Raw genomic sequence first — 19,624 nt, forward strand, 5'->3', positions numbered from 1 at the left:
TTGTACTACTCCAGCCTCACAAAAAAACAGGTAACAACGTAATCGCTTGAAAACAGAGGAAAAATACTACTTGACCTCTATACCAAAGAAACAATTTCGAATAATAACATCAAGAAAACAGAATTTCAATGAAAAATACAATTTAAATAATTTCCTCGGGTATAAGGTTGCCATTACTACTTATTAGGAGGGTTTGAAATGTTTTCCAACCATACTTTCTATTACAACTCTAATTACCAATGCACAACTTGAGTGTTTTTCTGTGTAACATCTGAATATTGAAACATGATTTAGAAACCTTTGTTCTTGACTTTGCAAGTGTGAAAGAGTCTTCAAAGGCATATATGTGTGTGTGTGTGTGTGTGTGTATGTATGTATTATGACACCCACTTTGTATATACAATGCAATGTTTTTTATCACACAAATACTGTATTACATCCGGGCTATCATTAATGGATGGTCTCACTTGGATTTTGTAGCACAGTCAAGTTTTACAGTGTTAATGATTTAAAATGTGGAGGAAGTTAAACACTCAATACAAATTTGCCTATTCTGCCATTATATTGTCATTGTGATGTCAGTGAATGAAATTGAGGCTGTGTTTTAAAATTAGTGTTTCTTATTTGAGGGAGACCAAGGAGATGATCTGTGGACGTAGTGAGAGAGGATATGACGGTAGTCGGTATGAGAGAGGAGGATAGAGAGAATAGGGTTAGATGGAGAAGGTTGATTCTCTGTGGCAACCCCTGAAGGGAAAAGCTGAAAGAACTTCAAAGATGTAGCTTATAGAAAAAAATTAAAATAATAGATAACTCCCAAGAAGACTAAGTTGTTGAAAACAATGACATTTATGCAAACAAAATGGTACAAGGATTATTCTGGTTGATTCGATGTACATCATTTACATACTAGAGACAGTCCTCATCCCTATTGCTGCATGGGCGTCATTTAAATATGAAAAATAACAAGAAGCAACAAGAGCACCTCTTGCCTTTGAAGTACTTTGTTGCCTTTTGTTGAATATGGTTGCTTTTCCCTTCATCTAGTGTTTTGCTTTTGTGTTGCACAGTCATAAGATTACGGATGTGCACCCCATGTATCATTTAGACCACCAGTTCTTGCGGACACATACCAGGCCCATGAATAGAGATCTTCACATTTGAAATATTTAAAGAAACATGGTAAACAGGGATAATGGTGGATCATTTAACTATACTCCTTTGTATCACTTAATTAAAAGCAGCTGTATGATTTATTCAGATACACTAGCCATTAGTGAATCCATCTCAAAATGTTTATGAGTCTGGACGGTGACAGCTTGAAACGTCACAGATAGACATTGATGAAGTGAGAGAGAGCAGAGAGAGCGTCAGTGGGAACAAGTGAGAGGAGAGGAGAGGCAATAAAGGGAAACCACTAAAACGGTTCTTTTTGTGAAGACAGTCTTCACAAATTCTCCCTCATTGTTGGATCCTACATGTTTTTCTTTCTCAAGGTGAGTCTACTCATTTTCAATTGTACTAATAAATGAGACAATAATTTACTTGCACAGAAATGTTCCTAGGGTAATTATCTTTATTTGGAAGTTGATTATACTGTCAGATTAACATTTCAAATTTTCTTTTACCTAATGATACCTTTGGTATTACTGGTTTCCTTAAATGCTTTTGGATCAGTGTAATTATAACCTACATTGTGCATGCAGTGCTTTCTTACCAATATGCAGACAATGCAACAGGTTAGCTGGGAGACGTGGCGATTCAGGGGTATCATTCAAATCCTCCATGTTATCTATTTAGAATCCCTGCTTATTTTGACAATTGTGTAAAGACTTTTTTTCAATTACTTGTGGAAAATCACAAGAGAAAAACAAAATGAGCATGTTTCAATGGTTTTACTGTCTTTACAAAATAGGCAAAGTGGCAGGTGCATTTTTTTTCTCCCACAGTGGGTACTAACAACTGAAATGTCCATAATAATCAGAAATATTAATACTCAAGTTGTGCTTGAGTTTATTGAATATTTCTCATTAACTTCTGTCTAGCAAGCAGCCGTCTCATCATGAACCCCTCAGAGCAGATTTCATTCAGCTGCAATGTCAGTGCAAATGAGATGCCACAGCTCCATATTAGTGTCACCAAAAGTGAGCCACTGACCATTGCTGTCTCCATGACTGTCTTCTACGGCATCATCTTCGTGTTTGGAGTATGAATATTCCGTTTAAACAACACACCCACCTCACACAAAAATGTTTTTCTTCTGACATACACAATAATGTGGGATTGGTAATGATAAAATTCAAGTTGATTACAGTATATATACGATACTGTATACACTAGTAATCCACAACTAGTTAATACTCAATACAGACTCAATAGTTGCAGTTTATTGACTGATACCTCAATTCTCTACAGCTCATAGTTGATGGTGTCAGTATAGTGACCCTTTTTGTGGATGGTCACATGAGAATCAGTGCCATTCGTTTCTACCTTCTCAGCCTGCTTGTATCAGGTAGATATATTTTTTTCTATATTGAATCCTAAACAAGACTGGTGCTGGTGGTGTAATGTTGAAATGTGATTTATGCAGTATGTATGTGTACTTTGATTCACAATATATTGTTTACTAGAATTATTATTATTATCTTAACTGTTGAAATCACATAATCTTTTACATGAATTTCATTCGGTGTATTTCATATAACCCCTCAATATGCATATTGGAATTTGATCTGAAATGGACAAGATTTCAAATGTGCGGGACATTAAGTTGGACACTGAGTTCACAAAATACCTTTTGCCATAGGTTGATTTTCTGAAAGAGTAATTGTAAGAAGTTATTGTATTTGCATTGATGAGTCTTGATCAGGGAAATAACCAAATCCATTTTTCCAAATCATTGTATACTTTAGTTTAAAGTACAGTAAACGTTACTGCCAATATAGACACACAGCAAACATTTATGCAAAATTTTGCTCATGAAGAAAGAATAAGATATTTCTCTGCACAAATTTAATATGCCTTTAATTGACATGTTCAACTGAATCAAGTGAATTTTCAAGACTAAACACCAATCTACTTAAATACTTAATGTTCATCTTTTTCTTTGAATTTTAGATATTTTGCAGCTTCTGACCATCCCAGTAACCTTATATCGATACTACTGGGAGAGCTGGCCATGGCGTCTTGGCCAAACAGTTTGCAAGGTCTACTTCATGATCCGCCAAGTGTATTGTGCCACCACAAGCTGGGTCATCATGACCTTCACCACTGAGCGCTATGTTGCCATTTGCCACACCATGTGGTCTGTCTCCAGCCTCAAGGTTGAGTAAAAAATCAAAAAGGTTTTTTGGTTGTTTTCAAATAATACATCTACAGTGAATATCAACCATTTAGTTTAAAATAATGTCCCCGAATGAAAAAGGAGAAATGTTCAATCAAACATACAGAGGGGTAAAAAAGTATTTAGTCAGCCACCAATTGTGACAGCTCCCCGACTTAAAAAGGTAATAGAGGCAATTTTCATCATTGGTACTGTTCAACTATGACAGAAAGAATGGGGGAAAAGAATCCAGGAAATCACATTGTAGGATTTTTAATGAATCACTTGGTGAATTCCTTGGTAGAATAAGTATTTGTTCACCTACAAACTAGCAAGATTTCTGTAACCTGACCTGATTTTTGATCTGTAACTTCTTCTTTAAGAGGCTCCTCTGTCCTCCACACATTCCTTGTATTAATGGCACCTGTTTGAACTTGTTATCAGTACAAAAGGCACCTGTCCACAACCTCAAACAGTCCCACTCCAAATTCCATTATAACCAAGACCAAAGAGCTGTCAAAGGACACCAGAAACAAAATTGTAGACCTGCACCAGACTGAGAAGGCGGAATCTGCAACAGGTAAACAGCTTGGTGTAAAGAAATCAACTGTGGGAACAATTATTAGAAAATGGAAGACATTCAAGACCGCTGATAATCTCCCTCGATCTTGAGCTCCATGCAAAATCTCACCCCGTGGGGTCAAAATGATCACAAGAACGGTGAGCAGAAATCCCAGAACCACACGGTGAGACCTAGTGAATGACCTGCAGAGAGCTGGGACCAAAGTAACAAAGGCTACCATCAGTAACACACTGCACCATCAGGGACTCAAATATATGTATATAACAAAGTATTGAGATTAACTTTTTATTGACCAAATACTTATTTTCCACCATGATTTGCAAATAAATTCTTTAAAAATCATACAATGTGATTTCTCATTTTGTCTCATAGGTGGATTGTACCTATTATGAAAATTACAGGCCTCTCCTCTTTTTAAGTGGGAGAACTTGCAAAATTGGTGGCTGACTAAATACTTTTTTGCCCCAATGTAATATTGTCAAATAACTGTGTTCCTCATCTTCTTTCATTTCTTTCTAACAGAAGTATCGGCTGCCGTGCCTTCTGTTAGTATGGATTATCTCAGTGGTCTCAGCTGTGCCCTTTGCTTTGGTCTATGACCAAGCTCGTGCCTGCATCCTTGACTTCACAGCTGCAACACAAGAGGAGGCCTTCCATGTCTCCATCATGTGTGAGATGACAGAGCCTGACCCTACCCACATCTACAAAGGAGCCTTAGTCCTGAGAGCCGGGTTATTCTTTGTGGTGAGGAATGCTATTCAACAGAGCATACATGCATCATCAAACGTTTTTTTTCTTACAAAAGCCTCTCCACAAACAGGTCCCCCTGGTCTCCATCTTTACTCTCTACCTTCTCATTCTCCTCTACCTGAGGAAGAATGGGCAGCAAAGGAGAAACATGGGTCTCACACGGCTGGATCCAAAGGAAAGGCAAGATTTCAATTGCCATCAAAATGGCAAGCTGCTAATGAATGAAAAGAAAGCACTAAAACTAATGGGTAAGCTGTGAATAAAATGACAAGAAAAATGCACCTCCAGAAAAGTATCACAAAATGTGCTTTGCAGTTTTGCACTCAGCCATTGTATTTTGGTTATTATAAAGAAACTTTAGAGACTTGTGATTTCTGCCAATAATCAGTATTTGAAAGTATTTGTATTGAAAGTATTTGAAAATTTCTTTCCAAATAAGCAGGTCATTTTAATCACAGATCCAAACTTGATTGAGGTAGAATAGCATTTTTATGGGAGCAGAGAATGTATTACAACATTTCTCTTGTTCTAACATTATCAAATAATGATCTAGGTAATGGAGGGCTTTCGCCACACACAAGTGGGCTCTCCGACACATCCATGTGGCTTCATTTGTAAGACATAGTTCTCAGATCATGCTTTCTATGGAGGACCAGTGTTGGAAGATGGTTTTGTCATCACATGCCATTCAATCCTTTCTCCTCTCATCTGAGAGGGGAAATGGCCATATACGAGCCAGTCCATTTCACTCCACGCAGTGGAATGGACTGAAGAAGCACCTTCAAAATGACGGAGCCTCTCAGATGAAAGGTGAAATGTATTCAAGGGATGAAACTGAAGTCTGATTGCCAGGAAAAGATTTTGACAAGTTTTAACTATGACCTGGATGGCTGAGAATCCCTACAGACAAATTTCACAATGATAACTGAAAAGCTAGCTCAAGCATATTCTATTTAGGTTTTGATGAGTACAAAATCTATTTAAGTTTAGGTGATTCCAGCCTTCCTATGTTGGATAACGTATGTTTTAGTACATAATTTAATATTCACTGAAAGGAATTTGCTGACTGGTTTAACAAGTGGTCGTAGATTTTTTTTTCCTCGTAACATCACTTCTCCCAAGGACATTTAGATTTTTGACATTTCTTTACTGAATATGTAATTTTGAATGTGTATGTTTGATATTTTGTTTGTCAGCACAATGCCGAAAATCAAATATGAGAAAGAAAAGTCACTTAAATGTTCAATATTTTATCTTCCAGGTGCAGTTGTTGTTGCCTTTTTTGTTTGCAATTTCCCAGACATCGCCTCATCACTGATGCAAGTGTATACTGTTGTGTGGTCAGACACTGTCCACACAGCCTACACCATCCTCAAATCCTACTTGTCGCTTCCACTGTGGTACATCAACAGTGCTTTAGATCCCTTACTGTTCTGCTTCTCCTCCCGTATGTTTCGCAAAGCTTGCTGGAGAACTTTGGGTAAGCTTAGGCCTTGTTGTGATTGGTGTTATGTGAGGGCATTTTGGCAGATACAAAGTAGCTCTTGCAAAGAAGCTACCACTAGAGAGAGGAGTGCTGTTAAATGAGAAGATGGGAAAAAGAAGTACTGTATAAACATCACTGATGAGTCAGAGCAGAGAGATGAAGATAGTCATGGAAACCAACAACTTGATGGTCAATAATGAACATAAATGGGTTGTCTTGTTTTATTTTTTCATTTATTACTGTAATGGTACAACAGTGTCTGGTTAAAAGTGTCCCTTTATCTTGAGAATGTCTAAATTTAATTATGTTTTAACTTATGACTCTCAATTTGTGTCATGTTAAAAGCAAAAAAAAAACGAATATTCATTGCATGGTTGTTATTTTTTTATACCATAAAGGGTGTAAATACAGTACAGTTGAAATTAAGTATATTCAGTCCTTCTCATGTTTCTGTTTATCTTCTCTTGAGATTAACACAATTTAAAGTACATTTTGCAAATGTAATGTGAGTGGATAACTTGTATCGTTCAAATTAAAAATGCCTGAGGGTTTGAAAATTCCTCATTATTATGTTTTTTTTTTTATTATTATTACAATTAATAGCCACATCCTTTATTAGCTTTGGCCACCAAGCTGCATTTTTGGATCCATCCATTTCATGGCGCATGTTCCATCGCTCCAGTAGTTTCCGCACACATCTGCAGAAAGCAATTAGATAATGCCTCCTCGGGGAAGGGTGTTACCTTCAGCTGTGCATAGCCCCAGCATTCATGAATACATAGGACAAAATGCAGCTAAACCCTTGTGCCAAATTCCCAGTTAAAACACACCTAAAAACCCAATTCAGATTGTAAAGAAGCTCGCATACACTACAACTAATGACAAGCAAGTTACAAGCAAGCGAACAACCTAAGAAACAATATACAATCACCAATTACCTACCCTCGCCAACAGTCAGACGCACTTCATTGGGGTTTTTGAGAAAGCACTTTCCTTCCATCAATGTTTTGTTCAATTATGCCCATGACGCCTCAAGAATCCTTAACAGTGAAATCCAGCATCTTGAAAACACTCCCTCTATGCTACACAGCTGATGCCCAACTCAATTAGTAGAAACATGGCAGACTTTGTCACTAAATCACTGAAGCCCATCTCCAGAGGCCGCACCTGAGCCCTCCAACCTTGCCCCTCTACATCTGTTGGTATCTCAGGACACCTAGCTTTTTTTTTTTGGTAAGAAGCCTCCTCAACTCGATCCTCCTCAGGGATTTTTAGATAAAATAAACTATCCTCTCCGCTCCAAACCACAGTAATATATGGGGCCGTAGCCAGGTGCTAACTATATATATAGTTACATATATGCCAGTTATAACCAGCTACTCATTCAGGTCCACCATCAACTCCCCACCAACACTTAGCTGCCTTGAGTTGTACCTAAACCTAAATAGGAAGGAGGTCTAGTGGAAGGCCAAAGAGAAGATTTATGGACGTAGTGAGGGAGAATATGAAGTTAGTTAGTCAGTGTGAGAGAGGAGGATACAGTTAGATGGAGAAGGTTGATTCACTGTGGCAACCCCTGAAGGGAAAAGCCAAAAGGAAAAGAAGATTTTATATAATTATAGATATTCATCTGCTCTGGGTTGCTATGCTACCCCTTGTGCCCTCCAATTGCCTTTCGGGAACAAGCAAAGTTTCTTTGATTCTGATTCTGATATTGGAATCCAAAAGCAGAGGCTCTGCAATACCGTGTGAAAACATTGCATTTACAAAAAATTGCAGAAAGAATCTAGTTGTAGTGTTCAGTGAGTCTTTTCAAAATCTTTACAAAGTCTTTAGATGTGAGGCCCACAGTCTTGTCTAATCCTACTCTATGACTTGAGAATCAAAAAGCTAGTTTTAATATTTGAGCTGCTGTGAGTTGATAGTTCTTTTTGAGTCTTAATTAAATATTTTGCCTTAAGTTTTAAGTCTTAAGGTGTAAGCCTAGCATCAGACAGCATGGGACTCTAAGCAATTTCCTAACAATTGAGAAATCATTCTTTTTACCTTTTCTACATTCTAAAGGGGAACCTCATACACTGTCAAAGGCCATATCAACTGAGGCAACAACCCAATTTGCAAACTCTACAACTTTAGCTTGCCTCGGAGCTGTGACCTATCTATACTAAAAATGCCTTGAATCATTTCCTGCCTGAACTCCTCAAATAGTCCGTCGGATTGCTGTTTAACTTGACCAACAACCTGATAGAACATGGTGCGGTTGACGTCACGGTCATCATGTCATCCATGTAACCCATAATTAGCGGGAGGCATAGCCTTTCCTGCAGCCTTTCTCAATTTACCACCCATTTTGAAGCAATATTAATTACCTTCATTGCCATAGTGAAAGCTGAAAGAGATACTGTACATCCTGCCAAAATGCCGGATGCTGCTGCCACACTGAAGCGTACTCAGCTGTGGTAGAGCAGAGCTGGATATCTATAAGTATGCTTTAACTAAACTCTTTATGCTACCTGGCACTCAAAAGAAATCAAACGCCTCCCACAGCAGACTATGTGGCACTGACCGGAATGCATTAGTCGGGTCTAAGAACACTATATGGTGTCCTTGAGTGTTAACATTACATTGCATTACAGTCATTTGGCAGACGCTTTTATTCAAAGGGACTTACAAGAAGTGCAATTCAGTCACCGAAGATCCAAAATACCAGTTGTTGGAAGTCTGAAGTGACCACTTGACCGAATAGCGATTTCAGTCTCTCTTTTCACACCTGGCTGACTGGATTCAGCACCAAATTATGCCGTTGTGCTCTAAGCACGTGAAGAAGCCGGGAATTCCAGCCATTTGCACTAATGTATCAATTAGTCTATTCTCTCCTAGGTAATTAGACAACCTCTGTGCCCCAAAACTAAAGAAAACCTTCCCTCCAACATTATGTAAACTGATGGGCCTAAACTGACTTACCTCTAACAAGTCAAACTTCCATACAAACCTCAACTCATCTCAAACACTCTTATCCAGCCGGATGAAGCACTTCGTTAAGTCCCAGGGCTGAAAAGGCCCTCACTCGCTTCATTATTTCCTAAACCTTGGTGGGTGCAGCCTCAGGGCGGCACTGACCCGTGTCTCCCCAAGCCTGCCTTTGGGAGACATGGAGCAGTGTCTCCCTGAGCCAGTCCCAAGCCCGGATAAATGCAGAGGGTTACTTCAAAACCAAAACCAAACATGCAAGTCAACCATAACCATTTCATACCGGATCGGTCAAGGACCGGGTTAACAACGACCACCATTGGTACTGATGACCTACAGGGTACCAGTGGAAATTGGGCTACTGTGGGTCAAAGGACAAGAACAAGAACAAGAAGAGGAGGAGGGCCTGTTTGGAAGCAGAGAGAGAGGAGGAAAGGAAAGAGCCTGGGACTGAGAGAAGGGACTTTGAATATCGGAACTATGACAGGAAAAGGTAGAGAGTTGGTCGACATGATGCAGAGAAGGAGGGTTGATATTCTGTGTGTCCAGGAGATCAGGTGGAACGGTAGTAAGGCTAGCAGCTTCGGAGCAGGCTTTAAGTTGTACTATCATGGTACTGACAAGAAGAGAAATGGAGTAGGATTTATCTTGAAGGAGTTTTTAGGAACGTTCTGGAGGTGAAAATAATGTCATATAGACTTATGAGTCTGAAACTGGAAATTGAAGGTGTGATGCTCAGTGTTGTTAGTGGCTATGCTCCGCAGGTGGGATGTGAATTTGAAGAGAAGGAGATGTTCTGGAATGAGTTAGATAAAGTGATGCAGAATATTCCCAGAAACGAGAGTGATAATTGGTGCAGACTTCAATGGACATGTTGTTGAAGGCAATAGAGGGGATGAAGAAGTGATGGACAGATTTGGTATACAGGATAGGAATGCAGAGGGATAGATGATGGTAGATTTTGCAAAAATGATGGAAATGGCTTAGTGAACACCTTTTTCCAGAAAAAACAGGAACACAGGGTAACCTATAAGAGCGGAGGTAGGAGCACGCAGGTAGACTACATCTTATATAGACGAGGTAACCTGAAAGAGATCAGTGACTGCATAGCAGTTGTAGGTGAGAGTGTAGCCAGACAGCATAGGATGGTGGTTTGTAGGATGACACTGGTGACAAGGAAGATGAAGAGGACAAAGACAGAGCAGAGGACAAAGTGGTGGAAGCTGAAAAGGGAGGAGTGTTGTATGGTTGTCAGGGTGGAGTTGAGAAAGGGTCCTGGTGGTCAGGATGAGCTTCCAGATGATTGGACAACAACAGCTAGTGTTATCAGAGAGACAGGTTAACAGATGAGGTTAGACAGGAATCTCCATGGACTATGATGTTTGCAGATGGAGAAAGTTGATTCGCTGTGGCAACCCCTGAGGGGAGCAGCCGAAAGAAGAAGAAGAAGGTGGGCTATCATCACAGTGACTATCTATTTCACCAATTGGTGGAATATCAAAGGGAGTGCCATCTCTCTTAGCTGTTCCCTGTCTTTGTGCACCTGACTACATCACCCTGTTTTCTTCCTTTACTCAACTTTACCAAACATTTCCTTACCAAAGTCAGAAATTAGACCTCCCCAACCGCTTCTCCAACTTATTCTAAGCAGTTCTTTTAAGCCCGTTTAACATCCTAGCCAAATCACTATTAATATCTTCCCGATTCCTACTTTCTGCTGCAATCTGTCTGCCTCAGTGCTAGGACCTGCCTCAACATCTGGGGCGACCTGTGGGTTACTTCCTGTAACTGGATTTCTCTCAAATGACTTGATATACCTCTTGAGAAGTATTTATCAATATGGGGTCCCTGTATTCCTTTTACCAAGCACCCCCCCTCCCTGGATGGATTTTTGGTTGTTACTTTTAGCTAGCCACACGAACAAACCTGCTGCTTCTTCTCATCTATGCCTGAACTAGTGGCTTTAACGAGTTTTCCCTTCTCATGGTCAAATCCCTTCTAGGGCCAATAGCTGTATCAATCATAGGTGAGTCATCTCTCGCAGACTCTTGGGGTGTTTTTTCATTATTTGACTGGGTGTAACCAAGGGCCTCAAACCAACTTTCCATGTCAAATCATTATTATTTTTTTTATTTTAAGCTATGCACCAGAAGCTTCAGTGCATTTAGTTCAGTGATAATCACAAAAAATACGCTATTAAAATAATACAAATTACTTGCTCTTAGATTCACATTCAGACCAAATCTTTGAAAAGCTTCAAAAGTCACTAAACAAAACAAAACATAGCAAGGACTTCGAGTTTCCCATCACCATGCACTTCTCTCCTGAATCGATTGCTCGCCGGCGTACGACCTGACGTCACACAATCTTTACGTCCCCTCTCGCCAATCAGAACGCAGAAGGAGGATCTAAAACTGAAAAAGCGGAAGATTCAAAACGAAAATGGCGGCTGGAGATGACACCCCAAGTAGTTGCAAACTGAGCAGAAGGTACCAAATTTGGCTGAAAACGTTGTTATTGAGCATGTAACTTCCAAACAATTTGTGAACGTCACATATCTGCATTGTTTTTTCTGTTCAGGAATAGCTGGTATCGGCTAATCCAACATTTGTTTTATGCTAACGTTGACTGGTAACATTTCAAATTTTGTCATCGTGGAAAAACATTCCAAACATACCAGGCCTCAGTTCATTGTCTGTATTTGTGTCTACTCGAATAGGGGGACGGAATGCATGTTTACGAACAAGGAGATGTCGAGCCAGCCAGTGATCTACAACCCAGACTTGTTTGTTGAGAGGCTGAGACGCGAAGATCCACAAGCCTTTACTGACATAGTCCTTAGCAACATCACTCGACTCATCGACCTTCCAGGCGATGAGTTTGCCCAGCTCACTGGAGAATGTGAGCCGAGAGTGCCTTCGTCCTTTCTACGTTCCCTCAACTTCCTGAAGCGAAAAGGTTTGGGCAACATAAACAGTAGCGTAATGATTTCTTGTCGAAAGGTTCTTGTTTTGGCAACTGGACTTGAATTTCTTCACTTGAAGACGTTTCACCCCTCATCCGAGAGGCTACTTCACTTTTAAAACGTCTTGAAGTGAGGAAATTCAAGTTCAGTTGCCAAGACAAGAGGATTTTGGCAAGAATTCACCATGACAAGGATGACTGAGAACCTTCACAGCGTAACGTTGCACTCATTATGATGAGTCTTAACATCCATTAGAATGAGGAGAGAAAAATGTTAACAAAACAGACGGGCAAAAGAACATGTACTTGTAACTCCAAATCAGAATTACACTCATTCTCTGCAAGAGGGTATTAGGGGATCACCAGGTAGGAAGCAAACAACACATACAGGGGATATGTGGAAATAATATCAAAATAAAGTAATCCATTTGAAAAAAATGATTCAGACAGATTATGGAGAAGCAAATTTATGAGACTGAAATTCGCTCAGCACCTAAAATGAAATGTCAATTTCTTTGAATATAATGTACTTAAAGTATGATGGAGAGTGTGGGTGTCAAGTAACCACCTTATTTTCTTTTAATTTAGCTGTAATGGAAGACCAAATCAGACTCTACTCTTCAGAGGGATGTAAAAAAAAAAAGTGTAATTGGATTACTAAGATATGGGCTTTGTGGGGATTTTGCTGTGAACTGGGCCTTTTTAAAAGAAAAAAAAAATGTTTTTGTGAGCTGCTGGGTTATGTTAATCAGAACTGGTATGAATGGTGAGAAATGACTCATTGATTTGCCAAAATCATTTTAATGGAGTTCATTTAACATCTGTGTAGCATATAACACATTATCAAAATAAGTGATCTACTATGTTTGGGGCTTTGTGGAATGCAGTGTCAAATTGCAAACGTGTACTTCCCATAGACCCAATCAGTTCACACTTTTTGTCTGTTTGTTTTGGTCGTTTTGGTTGTTTTTTGGTTGATTTAATATGAGACTGGTTTCATGTCTGTGATTTTATAACAAGTAGAAGTAGGTCCTTTTGGTAATTAGAAAGGCTGAAATCAATCTTGAGTATGAAATGATAAGCATCAATAGTTTTATCTTTTGCATGATTTCAGGTAAAGGGGTGATTTTTGGTGCACCTTTAACTGAAGAAGGAATAGCACAGATCTACCAGCTCATTGAATATCTGAGTAAAAGTGAGTATTATTCATGCACATAACATGTAAAATAAAAAGACGCAGACAAAGCTGCTACTGATATGATGACTATACAGTTTCCATGTATGATATCATAATTAAGACATTAATAAAAGGAATTTTCAGTGTAATGTATTTTGCATGATATGATAATGCCAGGTTACATCTTGCTTTTCAAAAATATTGTCTAGCATACATTTTTAATACAAAATTGTCAGTTAAGAATATTTTTGACATTTGTTTATGTTTTGCTCTGCAAAAAAATGTCTTAAAACTCAGTAAAATAATGCCCAAGTATTTTCCAAAAATGGTCCTTGTTCCTGCATGAAATTGTCTTAGTAACCATATGTATGCAAAAGGGATTTAGAATATTTCTATTGTCTAATTAGTAAGTGTTTTGAAAGAGCAATCTGGATTTAAATTTAACTGCTTTCTTGTCAGTCATCTAGAAAAGAAGTCGAGTTAGATGACTGACTTAATTTTCTTAGTCAAAATATGATGAGGTATTTATCTTTACCAAAAGATGTTTGGTATAGACCTACTGGTGTTTTACCCTGCCCCCTCAGAACTGCAGATAACATGCTGATTGAACAACCCCTTAAGATAAATAGTACAATTTCTTAATCATTCCCTTTGTTGTACTTTTTTTCACAGTTAAAGCTGAGAACCAGTTTCCTTGTTGTAGAGTTGTAGAGCACTGATATGGCATGCGGTCATGATTTATTTCTAGACAGCAATGATGTCATTTGCTGAAAGTAGACACTGGAAGCAAAGGCTCCAGTCAATTATTTATCTTAAAGCACTTTGCTCCATCCGTCTCTTTCTTGCCATTTCATTCACTCCCCTCTTTTTTTTTCTTTTTTTATGTTTGTGTGTGCACCTACCTACATACTGCATTTCTGCCCCCCACCCTGCCTCACTTGCAACACTCAGATCTGCATGCTGAGGGGTTGTTCCGTGTACCAGGACACAGTCTGAGACAGGCAGCTCTGAGGGAGATTTTGAATGCTGGAACCGAGATAGATCTAGAGGCTGGAGACTTCCATCCCAATGATGCTGCCACGTTGCTCAAAGCCTACCTTGGAGAGTTGCCTGAGCCCCTGCTTACACACAGACACTTCCTGGTTCATCTGAAGATCGGAGGTATCAGTCAACTCGTTCATATCCTTGTCATTAATCAAAATTCAGTGGTTAATCTTCCCTTCCACTCAAAACATCTAATAGTGACATTTTTCATCTTAATTTTGCTTAGAGCTTACTTGCTTCGATGACAATGGAGATAAAACCAAAGTGCCAGACAAGGAACGTCAGATTGAGGCATATCAGTTGCTCTTCATGTTGCTCCCTCCAGCGAACCGCACACTTTTAAAACTGCTGTTGAATCTGCTATATCACACCGCTCGCAACCAGCAACTTAACAAGATGTCAGCTTTAAATCTAGCCACCATGTTTGCTCCACACATCATCTGGCCCAAAAATGTAAGAAACACAGCTCATTATTGTAATACACTCCAAAAGATTGAACTATTTTTACTGGGTTTGCACTGAAAACATGAGCAATTGTATTTTTTTGAATTTGTTTAGTATCCACATGTTATTTGTCTTTCGTTTTTCAGGTGATGGCAAGCGATCTGCAAGGAAACATTGAAAAACTAAATAATGGCATAGCATTCATCATTAGACATTCACAAAAACTGTTTAAGGTAAACATGTCCAGCTGAAAACAAATAGGTCATTTATAATCTACTGCACACACAATTTTGACCTTTCGGATTGAACATCCACCTTCTGTATGCAGAGGATTGAGGAATTCCAGTGAATGATTCCAAATTGGCCCATTCATCTGAATCATGTTCCCCCTGCAACTAAACAATAGTTTTGTTAACCACTTTTTAACTTTCCAAAAAATATGATCTGGAAACAGGGTAGTTAATGAAGAGTGGGATCCAGTGCAGAATTTACAAATGGAGCTGGATGCTCTTAAATCCAATGACACTTTATCCTATAGCTTGACAATATTTAATTACTATAACCATTACACAACCTAATGTATATTTATTTTCACTAAAGGCACCTGTATATATCAAGGAATATGCACATCAATATTTTGCAGTATCCACAACTCCTCAAAGTAAAGTGAGTTATTTTGTCTTTTTTTCCTATCAGAATTTTCTTCTATTTCACAATTTAGAACTTATTTTAGTTTGCTCATTTTCAGTTTTAATTTACAGTGAATCTTAAGTCACAGCTTTTGGTAATAGAATACCAGACTTGTCTGATTATATGTGCAACTTTTCTAGGATGACCTGACACTCTGCTCTCGCATGAATGACCCCTTTGCTGTGATGACAGCCAACCACCATTCTCCATTCATCAAAACAGCTGGAGAAGAATTCTGCAACAGCAGCATGATCAGGTCCTGCGAGGCTCAGACTTATACTGAATCTGCACTCAAAGAGTTGTACCAGCAGGTCAGCAGCATGCCAGAGTCAGCGAAAAAGAAGAAACTCATCAGACAGGTAAGTCATTGTACCATGTTAGGTGACAGAAAGGGTAGAGAAACATTTTGTACATTTTCATCTGAATAGATTATGTTCCTCTGTGTTTAGTTTGAAAAGCAGCCATTGCTGACGCCCTCAGCTGAGTCGCGCTCACCATTCAGCAGAAAACATTGGCGTTCCCGTTCTTTGGGTGGCATTATCAAGGTTTGTTGACAGCACTCACTTTCCAGACTTCAGACTATCTTGATCCAGTATTTTTCCCTTGAGATATTTTTGCCAACTGAACTCGACATAAATTGTGAGTTGAAAGCACCTTTCTGTTATTTTTATCACAAGTGATGCTTTTGAGCTATATTTTCATGATTATGATGTTATGTTTATCAAACAGAGAAAGGTGTTGGGAAGCCAAACATTAACAGGGAAAGAAAACAGCAAACAGCAGAGTCCCGTATCCAGCATTGAGAGAGAGCGCATGAGTTGTGAAGGAGTGAGTATTGCATCATCATAAAGCCAGCATTTCATAAAACAGACATACAAGGATGTGCAGGGATCACATTGCAAATGATGTTTGATGTTATGAGCTAAAAGTGTTAAAAGTCACATTTCTCCCCCCTCACTTTCCATTTCCTCCAGGATTAATCGTCTTGAATAACTCTCTCTTCACAACTAAGGAAACCTCAGTCTATCTTTGAGGGGTATTCCAAGATGTCCCTGAAGTGTTGATATAGTAAGGTTCACAGCAGCTTTATTTATGGTTTAGTTGTGTCTACTTTTTAGTGCTGTTTCAAAGATTTCCCACAATGTGAGATTTAAGACAGATAAATTTGTAATTCAGATAGTAAGTCATTAGAATGTACTTGACATCTTGTAAATTATCTGTTTAGCAGTTTATTGAGGATTACAATGAGGTTTTATATGCTTTATGTGTAGCCAGTTCATTCAGATGGTAATAATTTTCCTATTTAGTGTGCATATGTTGAGTTTGATTCATTTATACATTCTGTCCTGTATTTTCCAAACAGTATGATGAATAGGGCATCTTTTATCATTTAAATGTACATATATTTATCATCAGTAGTTACTGCAATTTTGTTTGTTTTTTAATGTAATCCCCAAACTATTTTACTTTCATTTTAATTAGATATATAATCTTTTTCATTCTCTGAATAGAATATGGTGTGATTATTATTTTAAATGTCTGCAAATTATACATTTTCAATGTGCCTTAAACTGAGAATCTCAACTTTTAAGTTATGTTTTAAGTTTTACTTACTAGTAGCTTTTCTTCTTTGTCAAGCTCTCTATCGCGAAAAGAATTTCATCAAATGTTTTTATGAATGATTGAGAAAAGGGTTGAGACTAAGACAGGTTGAACAAATGAATAGGTGATTTATATTACGATGAAATGAACCAGTTTCTGTGGAATACATTTTTGTTTTCACTTTAGTTTTCATTTTAATACTGTGATATTTAAAATGCTGCTACTCTAGCATTACTTTTATTTTCATTTTTTAAATACTTTGTTGTAGTTTTTTCTCAGGTCTGCCAATCCCTATGCAACTCTGTATATAGACCAATTGTTTTATGCACAACCACTAAGACAGGTTAGGGTTATTCACCGCTGAAGCTCTGTATACACATATACTGTGTTTGCAAACTATGAATATTATTTTATTCCTTTTGTATTGTGGTTTCCGGTATGGGTACTAATACTAGTGTTTTCTTCCCATTATGACTCTCCAAACTTGTCGACTTTTTTGCAGTGTTTTTTTTTTCTACTTCAGTGATCTCTCACTATACTTAGAATGTCACAAGAATTTAAACTAGCCATGGTCAGAAAAAGTGACAGATGATTTGGATGCCACTGTACCATTAAAAGGCTTCAAGCACCGCTGTGTATTTGTGTTAATCTCAGTTGAGATGAGAATTAAGTATCTTTCCAATTGCCAATCTGAGGCACTGTGATGGTATTTGTCACCACCAGGGGATGCTGTTTAGTTGCAAATAATTGATCGCAACAATGAGCACCATGTAAGAGTAAGAGTAAAAAAAAGTTCAGAAATGCCGCAAAAAGTGAGCTGTTCCCGAAATTATTGCTGTTTGCAGTAAATGATTTTAGCCATATTTCACGTGGCTGAAGGGCGAGTGGGTGATCTCTAAGTAAATGCAGCTCCTCACAATAGGAATGTTTCAGTGTGTCATTATGGTGTCCATGTCAATGCATGTTTGGTATTGTAAGTATATGTTGTAAACATTTGTGAAAATGGCCCTGTGTTTTCTCATGTCCTGTAAATATATAACAGACTGCTTCCACGATAGAAATAGTATTGTTTCACAGCCAAAACTGAAGAGGACTTATTTAGAATTTCTTCTCTGGAATGAGCCTGATGAGCAGAAAATGAGTCAGAAACTACAATCAACCATGCATTAGCTGCTTTGCATACAAACCCTCAATTTTATACACTGAGGAGTTTTGAAATACTTGAAAATATATTTACTTATATCTGTAGCTGAGTTGACTGGGTTCAGAACTACATATAGGATAGATGTTTTATGAGAAATAACAATTCAGCTGATTGTGACTGTACTTTTTGGACTAGTATGGGCTTTGAAGGACTTCCAGTATGTTATTCTGTGGTATATAGCTGTTCTGAGAATTCACTATGAACTGTTTGGGTTTGAGGTATTCAGACAACGCTGCCTCGGCCAAAAGTCTGATACTGTTTTATTTTTTCTTCCCCTGTTTCTTCAACACATTTTATTCTTACAAATTGAAAACAATAACTGTGGGATGTTGCCCATCTCTTCTTCTTAACGAAAGTCAGATTTCCAGCATTGTCTTTGAGCTGAAGTTAATAATGATCATGACCCGGTGACAAAGAATACGCTGGAAATTCCAAACTAAGTGAATTTACTCCATTTGTTTCAGCACTAGATCAATTTCTGTTGTGAATTTTCTCACATTCCAAACATGGAGGGATGTAACCACTAAACATCATTGTCTCCTCCTTAATTAGTTATCCAAGGGAAAATCTGCATTGCACACTTAAAAAAAGGACAGCAAAGCCTTCCCAGAGGTGTGTATGTGTAAAATGCTGGTCAAGCAACAAGGCAATCTGTTGTTCTAGTTTTTGTTTTAACAAATTATTATTTTTTTTTAAATTCCTTTTCAAGATACGTCTTTGTTGCCTTTTAGTGTGTTTTTCTCAATGAATTTTGATTTCTAGCTCCATGTTAATTATGGAAAGTTTCAACCCTGCAGTGAAACCCTCAAGTTACAGCTCAAGTGGTTCCAAGTTAAATCAGCAAAGTAATAGCTCAGGATAACTGGGTTGTTTGGGAAAACTTTTTTTCTTGTTCTGAAATGACTCATCATTAGAATATCAGTAAATGGGTCTGAATAACAGAAATGGAAATTACCTTTACATAAATCCAATATAAAATATTTCTTCTCTGTATGAGGTATTGATGTTTTTGGAAATGGTCCCTTGAAAAACCATCGAAATAAATGAATATTAAACAGCTCAGAATAGAAATTGAGGATCACTCAAAGTTTTAATGAGAAATCTGTTCAAAATGACATGGTGCAATATTGGTTCCCTAAATAAAAGTGTGAATAAGCTAATTTAAATCACTTGTTTTTGATCACACAAAGCAAATTGGTGCTCTTCCAACAGGTTTTCATCACTTTCTTTAATATCCTTGTTATTGCTGTTGTGTAATCATACCGAATAAGCACGCAATAACTTGGAAATATACATTGGGGGAAATCTTCCAACTAAATGATGCATGGCTTGGAAACAAAACTTAAGTTGTTATCATTGAGCAATTTATAAGCCTTTTGACAGTGAAC

General features: G+C 38.1%; 2 protein-coding genes across 2 annotated transcripts; both read left to right on the forward strand.

The window, feature by feature from the left end:
• Nucleotides 1-2,062: 2,062 nt before the first annotated feature.
• Nucleotides 2,063-4,777, forward strand: LOC147236491 (pyrokinin-1 receptor-like). Its single transcript, XM_086160837.1, has 6 exons — nucleotides 2,063-2,206; nucleotides 2,416-2,512; nucleotides 3,118-3,304; nucleotides 4,278-4,284; nucleotides 4,428-4,636; nucleotides 4,726-4,777. The coding sequence occupies exons 1-6, from the start codon at nucleotides 2,063-2,065 to the stop codon at nucleotides 4,775-4,777; spliced, it is 696 nt and encodes a 231-aa protein (XP_086016963.1).
• A 6,770-nt stretch (nucleotides 4,778-11,547) lies between these two features.
• LOC147236492 (rho GTPase-activating protein 19-like) lies at nucleotides 11,548-17,598 on the forward strand. Its single transcript, XM_086161860.1, has 11 exons — nucleotides 11,548-11,600; nucleotides 11,831-12,069; nucleotides 13,190-13,270; nucleotides 14,204-14,413; nucleotides 14,523-14,749; nucleotides 14,887-14,973; nucleotides 15,341-15,406; nucleotides 15,571-15,789; nucleotides 15,880-15,975; nucleotides 16,160-16,258; nucleotides 16,405-17,598. The coding sequence occupies exons 1-11, from the start codon at nucleotides 11,554-11,556 to the stop codon at nucleotides 16,408-16,410; spliced, it is 1,377 nt and encodes a 458-aa protein (XP_086017986.1). The 5' UTR covers nucleotides 11,548-11,553; the 3' UTR covers nucleotides 16,411-17,598.
• Nucleotides 17,599-19,624: the final 2,026 nt, after the last annotated feature.

This window comes from Fistularia commersonii, chromosome 2, assembly GCF_037954325.1.
Source record: "Fistularia commersonii isolate RoL2024-O1a breed Wild chromosome 2, RoL_Fcom_v1.0, whole genome shotgun sequence".
Taxonomy (NCBI): domain Eukaryota; kingdom Metazoa; phylum Chordata; class Actinopteri; order Syngnathiformes; family Fistulariidae; genus Fistularia; species Fistularia commersonii.